The 15,306-nt window shown below is 47.9% G+C and overlaps 1 protein-coding gene across 1 annotated transcript in view; it reads left to right on the top strand.

Annotated features, from left to right (window-relative positions):
* The first annotated feature begins 211 nt into the window (after positions 1 to 211).
* Positions 212 to 15,306, top strand: part of LOC135819926 (probable nuclear hormone receptor HR38) — an 18,668-nt gene continuing 3,573 nt past the window's right edge. Inside the window, exons 1-9 of the mRNA XM_065333225.1 lie at positions 212 to 545; positions 2,328 to 2,483; positions 2,769 to 3,108; positions 6,143 to 6,248; positions 6,850 to 6,923; positions 10,708 to 10,808; positions 12,185 to 12,276; positions 12,583 to 12,989; positions 14,887 to 15,104. Of these exons, the coding sequence (XP_065189297.1) occupies positions 429 to 545; positions 2,328 to 2,483; positions 2,769 to 3,108; positions 6,143 to 6,248; positions 6,850 to 6,923; positions 10,708 to 10,808; positions 12,185 to 12,276; positions 12,583 to 12,989; positions 14,887 to 15,104 (1,611 nt within the window). The 5' untranslated portion in view covers positions 212 to 428. The remainder of the gene's footprint in view (positions 546 to 2,327; positions 2,484 to 2,768; positions 3,109 to 6,142; positions 6,249 to 6,849; positions 6,924 to 10,707; positions 10,809 to 12,184; positions 12,277 to 12,582; positions 12,990 to 14,886; positions 15,105 to 15,306) is intronic.

The raw sequence follows: 15,306 nt of genomic DNA, 5'->3' as shown, positions 1-15,306 counted from the left end.
GTCTGTACAACGACTACTTTTTTGTGTGTGTATGGCTAGCACTCAGTACTAGTAGTAGTACAGTGCAGTACTGACGCAGTGACGGTACTACTAGTAGTAAGCGCAGCGCGTGAACAACGACGAGGATGATGACGACACTGGTGAGGCTTGACTGAGCAAAGTGCGTCAAGTCGCTCATCAAAATCCACACTCCAACTCGGCATGTGTCCTCCTAGTCCTATCTACTGATCTGGCGAGCGAGACAAGCGAAAATGAGTGAATCCTGCGCCGTGTGTGTTCTCCGAATTCTGACTCCCGTCGTTCGTCGCCTGGCGCATTGCGAGCAGAATTGCCCCGCTGCTTCTTGCAGGGCGGAGGAGAGTTGTTGACGTGCTGCGAGGGCCGCGATTCCGTGTCGCACGCAGCCGATATCGTCTGCAGAGCGTAGCATGGCAGCGCCTCGCAAATTTGCCGAGAAGATTGCTCTCCTGCAGCAGAAGGATAGAGAACAGACGGAGCAGTATGATCGCTTGATTCACGAGGTGTCAGCCACCAAAATGGGAGCAGTGAGTAGTGGTATATTGTGTGCGCGTGTGTGCGCGCGAGCGCATTCAAAGGGTGCTGCTGTATAGTGCGTATGTTTGTCCGTCCCTGCGTGTCAGTTGTTGCGTGACCAGGTGGTGTGTTCGTGCGTGTATGAGACACGCTACCATGTACGTGTTTTGTAGGTGCACATGCATCGCGCAATGTGCGTGTATTCTTGTTTGTTTGTGTGTGTGTGTGTGTGTACGCGGGGCGGGCTTGTGCGTAAAGTAGTTGGCCAGTAGTTTGATTTCTGCGTCACGGTATGGGCGATTGCGTTAGCCAGTGCGTATTGTATCCGCGCGTGTCCGTGTCACGTGTTGTTGCACTTGCTTGTTTGTTTGTGTATCTGTCACGATTGTGCGTGTACGCATGTTTGTACAATGCTCATTACTGTTCCGTGGTCACACAACTACTGTTTTGCAACAAGGTGCAAAATAATTTTAACGCCAAAGTTAGATTATTAATTTTCGCGAAAATGTGTGATTGACTGATTGTTCATACGAAATCGTGATATTTCGCATGTTCGTGCATGATTTTGAAATCAAGACGCTAGCGCGCGCTGCCTACGTGGCATGCCCGTCCTAGCGTTCATGTAGGACCAGGTGAAAGCTAACACCACATCATCTGCCAATCAACAAACAAAATGATTGTATGTCGTTTTTTTCATAGCCACTCTGTGCCATGAATCAATGGGCATTTTGGCATTTTGGAGTGATGTTCTTCAATCAGGACTAATCCTTTTTGATTTTCGTAATGAACTGTTTTGGGCAAATCAACTCTGTTTGTTTGTGTGTGTGTGTGTGTGTGTGTGTGTGTGTGTGTATGTGTGCGTGTGTGTATTTGTATGTTTGCGTGTCTGTGTGCACATCCGTCCATGCATGTTCACATAATTGTGTGTAAAAAAACCGTGTGTGTCTTTGTAGTTGTGCGTCTACACAACACGCCGTATCATGAAACATAAAATAGTATGGGTCCCGGCATGCTGATCCGCCCAGCATTCAGACTACATGTACTGTCGTGGACATGGACATCCGGTCGCACGTCTAGCGGCCCCTGGGCGCTGGCCATGCAGCCGTGGGTAAGCAGTACACACATGCATGACATTCCGCTGCAGCGCGCTGGTCACGTCAGATGAACATGACTGTGCACGGCACGCAGCGTTCTGTACGTGCTGACGGCGCCGGCCCCGGTCAGTCGACTGGATTTCCACGTCCACGACAGTATTTTCTCAATGTAATGTTAGTTGAGGATCACAGGAAGGTCAGCACCTCTACTGGAAAACTAACAACTCTCGGGCCGTGCATGGGGAAAGTGTCGTTATTCGTGAGTTGTCGTTATTCGTGAGGTTGAAAGTATGCAATCAAGTGGTGGGGTAGGTCTGAAGATTGTTGTTAACCGCGGGTTAGTCTGACGACTCCCTGGCTCAGCACTCTTTCAGGATAGTGTCAAAGTTATCTGCCACCGTGTCGTACAAAGATCGCTGTGTTTCTCGCAGTTTAGAGCACTCTGACTTTGATAGGCTTTTTCATTTCTTTTGGGCTACTGACTCTGAGATCTGCGGAGGAGACCTAACTAGGTCGAAACAGCTTCTGTCTTGCCCCTGATCCTGTACATGTTCAGTGTATCCTGATGTGCTCATCTCATTCTTCCCGGTGTCTTTTGTCACTGTACGTGCTGGCGTTGTGCGTGTGTGTGTGTGTGTGTGTGCGCCCGTGTGCGTGCACGTGCTATGGGTTTGTGTGCGTACGTGTGTGTATATGCAGCCCGCCATGCCCCTGGCACATGCACATGGCATGTACCCCACACCGGACTTCCACCGAGGCAATCGCATGGCACACTCGTCTCCCAACCTTCACCAGTACCCGTCCACTGCCGCCGGAGGCCCTGCTCTCTTCAGTGATTACTACGCACTGGAACGAGTAAGTCGTAGCGCTAGATTTCACTGTAGATGCGTTATCACTCCGCCTGCCACTGTAGGTCACTGCTACATCTGGCACTGACACAGTGGCAGTCACGCATAGTCTCTAGCATTATGTACAAGAGTCTGTGAAGGTCAAGTACGTAACAAGCATGATGTAGGACTACCTGAAGCTCGGACACACCAGCACACCGGCACAGCAGATTCTAAAACTATAGGTCGCACGGAAAATTGTTTTCCTCAAATCTCTTCTCTATTCTTTTCTGCCATTTCCATTGTCCTTCAGGGCGGTTATGTGGACGGCTCGGGTCAGTTACTGCACGATACCTCACACAGTCACGGTGGAGGCGGTGGCTTTGGCCACTACCAGATGCAGAACCAGCTGCACTGCAGCTCAGCGACCGAGCTCGCTGGTGCGGCCACCTCGCTGTCCAACAACATGTACCGCGCAGCGTCGGAATCTCCCGCCTCGTCGTCACACGCTTCGTATCATTACAACAGTCACCAACATCACCAGCACCTCCAGCAGCAGCAACAGCAGCAGCAGCAACAGCAGCAGCAGCTACTGGCACAGCAGGCGCACGGACGGAAGAGCAGCGCGCCACCCGTGATGGGAGCCAGACATCGTATCCTCCTTAAAATCAAAAATATGCTCGGTAAAACATCACTGGCATCGATTTTAAGAATCACCAACGCAGAAGTTGGACACATAGCCGGTGGATAGGATCTTATTACGCTTATACGTACCTGTATCGATTCAGTTGGGTTGCCAAAATTTAAAGTTTGACATGCAATTTATACACCAAATGCCAACAAAAGTACTAATCTTGGGCCCGAAGGGGGGGGGGGGGGGTGCGGCTAACACCCTGGAAAGAAAATACGCTTGAGGCTAGGCTAGAGCAGTAGAGGTGCAGAGTGGTGGCGTACTAGTATGCAGAGTCACTTCCTAGGATATGTACTAGTAGTTCTTGGACAGCAGTACAGATGAGCGTTGCGGACAGACAGTCCAGGAGATAGTGCTGCAGATATTCACACTATTTTTTAATTAATTTGTACTATGTTCACATTCCCAGCTCGAAAATAATAAAGAAAGCGAATGGTATTGAGACTAGAGACAATGTGACAGCTACTGAGCAGGGGATGCACCGAGACGCAGCAGTGATGGTGGGGCATTGATGGCTCTGCCGACCTGAGGTCTCGGCATCACGGCCAAAACGCGCACCACGAAAAAACAAAAGATAGAGCTGCACGTGTTAGCAAAATGAAAAGAAAGGAAGGGTTAACACCAGCGAGTGTGTGGGAGAAACGATGAATAATGGTTATTGTTTGTGTACCTCCTGCTACTAGTACAGGTCTCCCTTGTTAGTACAGTCGACCTACCCTTATAACGATATTACCGTAAAAGTCCGTAAATAAGTACGTATTTACTTTCGAATTTAGTGACCACACCCGTACTAACTTTCGGGCAGGTACTGACTTTCGGGCATGAACTAACTTTCGGACCTGACTAGTGTGTAGTGGAGAAGTCATTTTCATGTCGATGTACATGCTACGATGTACATGCTACGTGCTGCATGTGCGCATCGTACCGGTACTTATTTCGGGCGGTATGTTTATCGGGCTTGACTTGACTTCAACAGACAGAGCCAAAAGAATGAAGGGGGTATTTCTTTCGGGCAGGTACTTATTTACGGACTTTTACGGTACCCTTATAACGATAACCTCTATAACGATATTTTTCTGCCAAACCAAATCACTCCATTGACTTTTGTATACAATGCCCTACCCTTATAACAATATTGCTATAACGATATTACCCCTATAACGATATAAAATGGGCTGACCAATCAACATTTTCCATTTTATAACAATATCTAGCAGGGAAGATGTAGAGCCCACTATCCCATGGCAGGTCACTGAGGGCAAGTTTCACTTGATAAGTTGCTGGGACATGACGAAGTGCAATGGGGGCACCAGTGGGCACCTTGCTGTGTACATGATGTGCATGTATGTCAGTTTTTTTATGCTATGAAGAGTGTAAAAAATTGAACAAAATCCATGCATTATGACGTATGTGTATGAAATGAACCAGTTACCCCTATAACAATATTACCCTTATAACAATATTTCTTGGTCTGACGCAAATATCGTTATAAGGGTAGGTCGACTGTACGACGTCAGTTACAAGACAAACCTCATTAGTAGACAAGGATCGCAAATCCCCTGACGCCTGAAACGCGTACATTCAAATATTCGTTACAAGACAAAATTTTGAAACCCTCTGGGGTTGTCTAGTAAGGAGAGTAGACCTGTAGTTGGTGTGTGCCAGCACTCAACAGCAGCAGTGGAGTGTGATTGCAAGTACATGACTTATTGTACAAGTAGCTGTCATTTGTCTACAGCTGACTGAGCCCGACCATGGCACTAAACACTGCGGACCAGGTCATGCGGCAAGCATGCAGATACATGTAATGATGTAGTAAGGTACTGAGAGGCTGCAGTTGTATCAATACAATTATTTATCATACCCTCTTACTTCTTTGCAGTCTACTAGTACTACTGAGAACTTTGCCTTTAGTTGAAAACAAACTGGGTGTCGGCATGAAGAATTCGAAAAGCGCAAGCAAAGAAGGCAATGGTGACAAATCCAGTAAAGTAAATAAGAAAAATCAAATCAAATAAATAAGAAAATCCCAATAGAAAATAAACCCTGCAGTTGTAGCAGTACTACTACTAGTACTACAACTACCAGAGCCAGGGGCTGTGTACATCATTGTGTGTGTTTTTGTGTGCTTGTGATGCCATTGGGTAAATGCTATGACTACTACTTACTAGGAGGACATCTACACTGTGAACTACTGCTACTTGAGTATAATAATTAGGTACTCGAATCTAGGACCTTGCTTGTCATGGGCAATGCTCTAACCATCTGAACTATGGGACCAGGCCGAACCTAGAAGGCGGCTTTTCACTCCAAAGGCAGCTCACAACATCTAGGTTCAGCCTGGTCCCATAGCTCAGATGGTTAGACATTTGCTCATGACAAGCAAGGTCCCGGGTTCGAGTCATGGTGAGTCTGGTTTTTCTCTCTTTTCAGGCAGTTCACTTCCCCGACTGATCCTTTCAATGTGTACCTTCAAGATTCATAAAATCCCGTGTTTTAGATTGTACGTGAAATCTGTAGATACGGAGGGGCCGCGACCTACCCGCTTGTCGTTTTACTGGGAATATGACCTCAAAGTCTGAAGAACATGTTGATCAGCCTTTGCGGCTGGGATGACTGCACCATCGCTTAGTACAGTCAACTTCGGTAGTAACGACTGCGGATATAACGACAATTCGCGAATAACGACAACATTTCCATGCCCAGAGCAAAGTCCCTTCCAACTGTAATACATATAATGAGACTTCGGGTATAACGACACTTCGCGAATAAGGACACTTTTCTGCTGCCCCGCCGCCGAGTGTCGTTATCCGCAAGGTTGACTGTAGTAGAATGTCCCTTGCCTAACGTAAATCCTGCTTCGAGTCCGGATAGTAACTGTCACTTTGTCTTCCAACGGCTTGACTTTTCAACTCCCACACGCTACTCAATGTTATGTTACCAATTTGTAAAGCTATAGTTTGTATTTTCCTTGACAAGCATACTCCCATTCTTAGCGTACATGGAGTCTACAGCACAGCAGCAACTCCAGCAGCAGTCCGGCATACATCCAGTCATTCCCAACCACGTGATGGCTAACTCTCAACAGGGCAGTCCGCGCAGGTAAGCTTATGTACGATGCAGCAAGCCATGCTTATGAACCCTCCTCCTCCTCCCCCCCCCCCCCCCCCCTCTACGCGGCACCTTTTCTTGTTTCACAGTCATTTGCTATTGGCAGTCGTTTGACGAGCCAGGAAATGTTGAATGAATACAGATACAAATTTAGTGGTCGGGTGTGTGTGGGGGGTACACCCCGCCGCATTTTAGCATTGTACATGTCACATGTTGTGTATGGGTAATGTGATGGCTACCTCTCAACAGGGTAGTCCGCGCAGGTAAGCTAATGTACAGTGCAGCAAGCCAGGCTTATTGATCATCCCCCCCCCCCCTCTGCACCGGCACCTTTGTTTGTTGGGGGAGGGGAGATGATCAATAAGCCTGGCTTGTTTGCACAGCTTGCATAGTTCTGGCAGTGACCAGCGTAACGTCTCTAAGCTGGTCGTGTTTCTACACATGGCTATGCGGCCAGTGGTGACAAGTGTTAAAACGCATTTGTACGAAACTTTTTTATATTTTTTAGATGGCACCAGGAATGCACGAGCCGTTGTTGAAGAGCGCATCTTTCCTCTGCTTGTTCTGTGTTTGATGTTTGCCTTTGGAGCAGGAATGTCTCAAACTCTGACTCGGATTTGCGTACACCTCCACCACTTCAGCCTGGCCACAGTCTTGCGTCTGCTGGTAAGACTTTCTTGAACTGGATACAAACATTTCCACGAATATAAGTCACAACCTTTTAGACTAGCCTCTAATGGTGAGGAGGGAGATGCGACGTGAGTGTGGCACTGGTAGTGAGGTAGGAGACTCTGATGCTTCAAACGCCATAACTTTGCGTATACAGCAATATCATTGCGTATACAATGAAGTCACTTTAAACTGGGTAGAAAACCAGCTATAGTGCATTGGAGGAGATGTGTTTGATGCAGTGTAGCAAGCTGTACTGCTGCATCTTCCCCCCCCCCCCCCCCCGGGCTGCTTCCTCAACTCCTCTTCCTGTCCTGTGACAGATCAGAGACTAGCCGTAGTGGTGACAGGCAACGAAAGGTCTTTCAGACTTATGGATGGATACACAGTATGCTGTGAGGGATATGCACTATGCTGTGAGGGGTCTATGCTACTGTAGTTCTTGTGTATTCCTGCACGGTTGAGGTGACTGAGATTCTGCTGGATTGGGATCAGTGATTGATTAGAAAATCTCTAGAGGCCGGGCTTACAGGAATGGCTGTTCGCTTGCCATAACGACAATGGCTAAAGAATGCCCGACAATCTTTGAGATAGTAATATAATAGAGGTGGTGCAAGTGAGTCTGACTTTGGCACCAGGTTATGCCGTCATTTGGGAAGTTTTTATGAAGTGATAGCGTCAGTACAGTACTGATTCAGCGGCACTCCATGCAAAGCATACACCATAGGGGTGAAACGGTTCCATGTTTTTCATGTTCGGGTACCCTAATGCCAGCATAGTTTCCCACGGTTCGGGTATCGGTTCCATGCACTCTTTTCTCCAGGCCGACAAAATGAGTTCGTGACAAATATTATTTAGAAAACAATTTTACGAGCAAGGACGAGACATCAGAGAGTCCATGTACGAAGAAGATAATGACCAAGAGAACCCTTTGGAAGAGCGGTGATCGCAACGTAAGACATTTTTAAATCTTGAGTAGACTTGACATGTACATGTATTTGTACGATAACGAGATTTATCGAGTTTCGGTTCGAAATTTGACGGAACGGGTACCCGATTCTTTTCAGCTGGCGGTTCCTAAACCGGTTCCTTACCCGAACCGTTTCACCCCTAATACACCATCATGAAGATGATGTGGTTTCATCTTCTCAGAGAAGGAGAGATATTATGTTAGTGCATGCACGTGTGCATGAGTATTTTTAGGCAAAGAATGCAATGAAACACATAGCTGAGGATTGTGTAATTTTGCCCAGTGGCATTAACCTGGTCCCTCGCCAAGACTCAAGACAGTGCCGATCGCCAAGTGTTCTTCATTGCCACAATCTCACTGTGTCTCCTCTGTGCTGTTCTTGGCCTATTTCGTCTGATTTGACTGTCGTGGAAGTGGTCACCCATTGAAGCGCTAGAGGGATCTGGTGATGTTTGTGTTGCACCACTCTGGGTGAATAGCCCCTCTAGGAATGAGGAGTTTGTGTTACACCTCTTGTAAGGTCATGTTCGGCGTAGGGATTTGATCTGTGTAAGGTAACAAGTTGCGGTGGGGCGAGAGCCTTGGGAGTCAAAGCGATGTGGAATTGCGGAGGGTTTTATTGTCAATACTACTGCCCCCCCCCCCCCCCCCCCCTCTCTGTACACACACACACAATTCAAGTCTTTGTTCATAATGAAAGGAGGAGCGGGAGGTGACCCCTGGGAGATAGCAATATGTTTGCTGTGGATAGTACACGCCGCACAGAATCCTCCCATATCACATCCTAACTCTTGTAGTGACTGGCCAGACCGATGAGTATTGAGCTGAGTATGGAGCGATGAAACACGTGTTAGTCGTCTCAAAGCATCGACACTCTAACTGGGGGAAGGAGGGAGACGAGAGAGAAGGTGAATGAGAGGGAGATAGATAGATAAATAGATAGATAGGTAGTGAGAGAGAGAGAGAGAGAGAGAGAGAGAGAGAGAGAGAGAGAGAGAGAGAGAGAGAGAGGCCTGGATGAGTGTGCATGTGTGTGTGTGGGCCAGTTTCACCACCTGGGTTATACACACGGTGTCTGGCAGTCTTCTCTGAAGTGACACCTTCTACTTGAGGCACTGGTGTTAAGTGCCACTCCTGTTGTTCATGGCCAGGTACCACTACATGCACTGCCTGTACAGCTACTGGGCACTGATCCCCTAGACCTCAGTGGCTTGTATAAAAGCCTGTCTTGTATAGAAGCCTGTTTTGAATACAATTTAAAAAGATTCATAGTTCACGTCAGACTAGGCTAGAGGCTGAGTTTTCCGCATCCGTAGGAACGCCACCGCCCTTCAAGGATCAAGGCGCAGATGGCCACCGTTTTGAACACAAGCCTGATTTTTAAGATGCACTGTCAGCACATAACGTTAGGCCTGGTTTAGTATTGACATAAATAGAGATACGTGGTTCGAATAGAAGCTTCGCACTGACATTGGCTGCTACAGGGATAAGCATGGCTTTCATACGCGACTCATGGCATTACAGTAGGCTCTCCCAGGTTGTAACGTTAGAGCGCGGTCAAATGATCATATCAGTATTCAAGTCCAGTATTGCAACATTGTGCGGTTCCCCTGTGTGTAGTTGTGTGAATGGATGAAAACCCACAGGAGAACATGTTTCCCCAGGGGAGAGTTCTGAAGTGCCATGCCACAGGGCTAAGTGGCTGCTAATCACGGTGATTGCCTATGCTGGTGGCATTAACCTGGTAGACAGCATTACATGAAGACATTATTCATGTAGACAACAGTACAGGGGGGGGCAGTAGTACAGGAAGATATATGATTGTGGTCAACAACAGCAACATGACCAGAGAGTACTCAAAACCAGAGAGTACTCAAAACCAGAGAGTACTCAAAACCAGAGAGTACTCAAAACCAGGGACTTTAAAGTTTTATTACATCACAGTGTTCACTAGTTTGAGGGAAAGAGACAAACGGGAAAAGTCTGAAGAAAAAATTGACTGTCACCACCAGTACCACCATAGCTCAGTGGTTAGAGCATCGCTAGCTACAAGCGAGGGTCCCTGGTTCGAGTCCTGGTGGTGACAGTCAATTTTTCTACATCACAGTGATACAGAATTTCATGTAGCTGGACAGTTTTACATTTTACAGGGAGACTAGTTTACAGGGAAACCAGTTTACAGTGCTCGCTATATAACACTAAGCACAGCATAGTGGCAGAGCGAGCTTAGATGCCACTCACTGCCTGGAAAGGCCACCGACATGCCATGTCACCAAGGCGAATTGTGTGCAAATTATGCTGCATGTACTCACGTATGTATGGCATGCCGCCCCCGTCCAAACATGGACTATGGCGCATGTATACATGTCTGCATGCCCGTATATGTAAGGCATTGTGTAGTGTATTGAATAGCTAGCACCAACTGTGCGAGGGCGTTTGACGACAACCAGATCAGATTGACGTGGTTGTAGGAACTATGGCCACCTGGGTTTTTTTTTTAAATCATTAAATCCCCCTGTCCTCCTTCTCCCCCGCACCAGGGGAGTAGTCTGTGCATCCGTGGTGTGGTGACCATGCACCACCGGCAACGACGTCATAGCCGTCATGTTGCCTATATGGACTATGTACTAACTATGATGGTCATTTGCTGGTATGATGGCGGGACTACACCGGCTACACATGACCTACGCGCCTGATGCGAACTTCTCTGCACAGACCCTAATTCTTGAACTGGGCCAGTGTGTGTTTGTAACAACTTGGTCGACGCTGTTTGTTGCTGTTGCTGCTGCTGCTGCTGTTTGTTGATTACAGGTAATGACAGTTCGCATCGTCATCATGCTGCTACCGCCGCTGCCCAGCTACAGCATGAGCACACACTACTGGGTGACAATGCTACCACTGGCGGTGGTGTGGTAAGGAATTACAATACACATTGCCAGTGCAAAGCACTGTTCAATATAATCATGCTTTGCAATGCAACGTGTGGCTGCATGCCACGAGCCTTTTTTCTCTCCCACCGTAGGCTCCCTTTCAAATGACCCTCTGTTAATTTTTTTCCCTTTTCGACCCTCTTTGAAGCTGTACTGTTGAGGCAACGAACTAAAATAAATCAAAAACAAACAAACAGAATCTAGCTGCAACTGCGGCAGACCTTTGGCCCAGCCCACTGCATTGGTATTCCATGTATTGTGTCTATGTTTTTTGTCGCCCGGAAACCCCCAAATGTTCCTAACGAGCCACGTTGCCCGGAACCCCCCCCCCCCCCCCAAATGTTCCTAACGAGCCACGTTGCCCGGACCCCCCCCCCCCCCAAATGTTCCTAACGAGCCACGTTGCCCGGAACCCCCCCCCCCCCCCAAATGTTCCTAACGAGCCACGTTTTTGGGCATATTTTGGTAGGGCGCACGATCGATCTGGCAAGAATTGCAAAACTTAAACAGATCGTACCTCAGTCAAATCTGGCCCAAATCCAACGATCCAAATATCCAGGTCGAATAGAAAACTCTCAGCTGTCGGTTGAAACAATTTGCGACGCGCTTCAAGCAATGTCTTTTGAGATAAATTGTTCGTGAGTTGAGCCGCGATCTCGCAATTTCAAAAGCGCACAGTGCGACTCGAGTATCGAGAATTTGAGACTTTTCGTCACGCTGACTTGCTCAGGGGCTTCACCTGTGTTATTTTCAAGAGTACACAGCAACAAACTCTGCGATCAAGAAAAACGAAATTGCTGGAGCAGGACACGTTTGGGCTTTTGGCCCAGTTTGGGGCATTTTTTTCGCACCGTCACTGCACTCTACCGCTATAGTATATAGCGCTGGATATGCACATGGCTGTACTGTGTCCTGGCTATCATGGTCGACCTCATTCTCTCCCTGGCACCTTTCCACTTCCATTCCAGGAAGCCTAAGATAATGAAGATTGAGTGAGTAGATCTATAGAACTGACGTTATGATCCAAAGAACACGAGAAAAATGCAAAATTTTGAAAAATTCCTAGGGCTCTTTAGAAAGGGTTAAAACGAGTATTGTTTGCAATTCGGTTGGAACCCCCCCCCCCCCCCCCCCCTGCGAACGCGCCTGTGACAGGTCACCCCCCCCCCCCCATCTCTCCTTCCTTCTTCCACAGCCATAAATGACTATGTGACCCCGTAAGGAGCGGACCAGGAGGTGTGCTATCCACCGGGTGTGAAATGTCAGACTCGGTGCACGCTGGCGGCGCGCTCAGCATTCCCCCTAACGTTACACACGTAATAGTTCTTGTGTTTCTTTCTCGTGTTACATCATTGCAGCCATCATCGGCATCACATGGCATGGCAGCGGCCGGTAGTGGCCTTCGATCTGCCGGCCACGGTGCAAGCCAAACTGCAGCGTGGATGCATGGGTGAGTGCGTGATACTCAGGTTGCTATGGTAACTGAGCGGGTTGCATGCACTCTCATGATCTGGTTCACTAATACACTAGTGCCAATCAGTTATGTGTCGTCGTCGTCATCGTTGCCATTGTTGTCATTGTTGTCGTTCTTGCCCCAGCCTATGATTGTGCAGTTCTGCTAGCACCTGTGCCTCTTGCTGCTGATGCTGCTGCTTTTGTTGCTGCTGCTACTGCTGTTGTTGCTGCTTTTGTTGTTGCTGCTGCTACTGTTGTTATTGGTGTCATGGCTATTGTTCTTGTTGTATATGTTTTGCAGATCACAGCCAGCTGGTGGTGGTGGTGGTGGCCAGGCACTATCAGAGAGCAACCGACTAGCGTTAGCCAAGGCTGGATCCCTGCCCAACCTGAACGAACAGCAGCAGCAACAGCAGCAGGGTGCGTTTCCCTTCATCAACCCCCTACCTGCATACAGCGATGGCCACACAGCTACTGGCCACCGAGGAGGAGGAGGAGGCAGCGGCGCCGCCATGGCAATGATCACCGGTAGCGACGGGCACCTGGTCAGTGTGGAGCGGCATGCCGGGGACAACATGATGTCATCGTTAACAACGCGAGGCAGCGCTGTGGCTGTAGCCAGTAATAGTCACACTACTGCTGTCAGTGGTGGTGCAGGTGCTGCAGGTGCTGGTGCAAAGCAAGGTGATACCATGAACAGAGTACATCGTAAGTTCACATTACACATCATCACCTTGAATATTTCCAGCATACAGAAACCTCTTTTACGGGCAAGCAAAACACAATTTGCAATTTATGGGGGAGTGGAACACAATTGAAGTGCTGAAAACAATTGCTTGAAAGGAAGAATGTGATCAGTACATTGGAACCCTACTCAAATACAGCAAAATTCAATGAAGCGAGCTAGTATACTGTACTAACGGTACTCTGACCGGTAGTCAAAGTTTATTTCTAGCATACCGCAGGCCCGACGAAACCGGTCTGGTTGGTTAGGCCATGGCCGGACCAACTGTTTGGCTACCAACGTGTGTTTACTGCTGAGGAGGTCATGTGTATACCCCGCTACATATCATACACAAAGTGTATGAAAGTCATGTGTATACCCTCCATATCATACACAAACTGTATGAAAGTCATGTGTATACCCTCCATATCATACACAAACTGTATGAAAGTCATGTGTATACCCTCCATATCATACACAAACTGTATGAAAGTCATGTGACTACCCTCCATATCATACACACACTGTATGAAAGTCATGTGTATACCCTCCATATCATACACAAACTGTATGAAAGTCATGTATATACCCTCCATATCATACACAAACTGTATCAAAGTCATGTGACTACCCTCCATATCATACACAAACTGTATGAAAGTCATGTGACTACCCTCCATATCATACACAAACTGTATGAAAGTCATGTGACTACCCTCCATATCATACACGTGTATCATCATCGTACACAAAACTGTATGAAAGACCAGGGCATACAGGGACATCGGACACGGTGCGGTCACTACGCTATTGACCGTACCATTTTTGCCTCAGGTACCCAGTGAATCAATATAATACACTGATTTGGGCACTAATTTTCCAAAATTTTCGCCTCCGCCATCCCTCCCACACAAGTAAACTGCACTTCAGATGACTGACCGTACCACACTAAAATACCTTCCGACGCCCCGGGTATGGCCAGACCAATCGAAAACTTCTTCTGCCAGTCCTGAACTGTACTATAAAGTGAAGAGCATGGTGAAGAGAAGGAGCGGAACACTGTCTTGCTGCCCTGTATGGAAGCCTGTCCAGTGTAGAAGCTTGCCTAGAATACACTCGTGATTTTCAAGTTACACTCTCGGCACATAAGCCTGGTTTCGTGTTGACATACATGTACATGTAGACGTACCTGGTTTGAGTAGAGGCCGGATGCAAACAGAAGCCTAGCCCCGACATCGGCTTCTACGAGAATACGCCCGGCTTTAATACACGCTATTACGGTATCCGGGAGAGTACTGTTCTCACGCGCTGAACTGTGCTATATGCCGCGGTCGACTTTGCGGATAATGACCCTGGCTCGTGCAACAACATGTTCTTGGCAAGTTGTCGTTGTTCGTGAGGTTGAACATCTGCAGTCGAATGGCCGCTAGGGCTGAAGATAGTGTTGTTATTTTGTAAATTAATTACAGTTATTGGTATACCTGACGCTGTTGTTATCCACAATGTTGACTAAGTAGCATGTCTCTTGTTTGGTAAGTGTTCCGTACTCTCTCTCTCTCTCTCTCTCTCTCTCTCTCTCTCTCTCTCTCTCTCTCTCTCTCTCTCTCTCTCTCTCTCTCTCTCTCTCTCTCTCTCTCTCTCTCTCTCTCTCTTTCTCCCACTCTCTCTCTCTCTCTCTCTCTCTCTCTCTCTCTCTCTCTCTCTCTCTCTCTCTCTCTCTTTCTCTTTCTTTCTTTCTTTCTTTCTTTCTCTTTCTTTCTTTCTCTCTCTCACTTGCTTTTGTGTGTGTGTGTGTGTGTGTGTGTGTGTGTGTGTGTGTGTGTGTGTGTGTGTGTGTGTGTGTGTGTGTGTGTGTGTGTGTGTGTGTGTGTGTGTGTGCAGCTCTTCTCCCAGGCTCCAGCCAGAGTTTGACGAACATCCACCAGCGCAGGACGTCATCCTCCGGTGGCGGAAGTGGCCTACCGGCATCGTCCATGCCACCAGCTATCGGCACAGCTGCCGGTGGTGGTGGTGGTGGCGGCGGTAGTGGCGGTGGCGGTGCCGTGAGATTGAAGCGGAGCACATCGGCACTGACTCGCAACCAGAAACCCTATTCCCAGGTAGGTTCCAATGAAAGTAGAGCCTTGCTGGGACAGCGACATCACTACCTTCCCGGATACACGCATGCTGACACATACAAGCACATGCGCATGCTCGCAACCTCAAACAAGACACGCACGCATGCATACACACGTACGTGAACTGGTAGCATTTCGTTATTGTTTCGCTCACATACTTATCTCCTCTTCTCTCTCTCTCTCT

Source organism: Sycon ciliatum, chromosome 6 (assembly GCF_964019385.1).
Source record: "Sycon ciliatum chromosome 6, ocSycCili1.1, whole genome shotgun sequence".
Lineage (NCBI taxonomy): Eukaryota > Metazoa > Porifera > Calcarea > Leucosolenida > Sycettidae > Sycon > Sycon ciliatum.
This window is presented reverse-complemented; position numbering and strand designations above follow the sequence as displayed.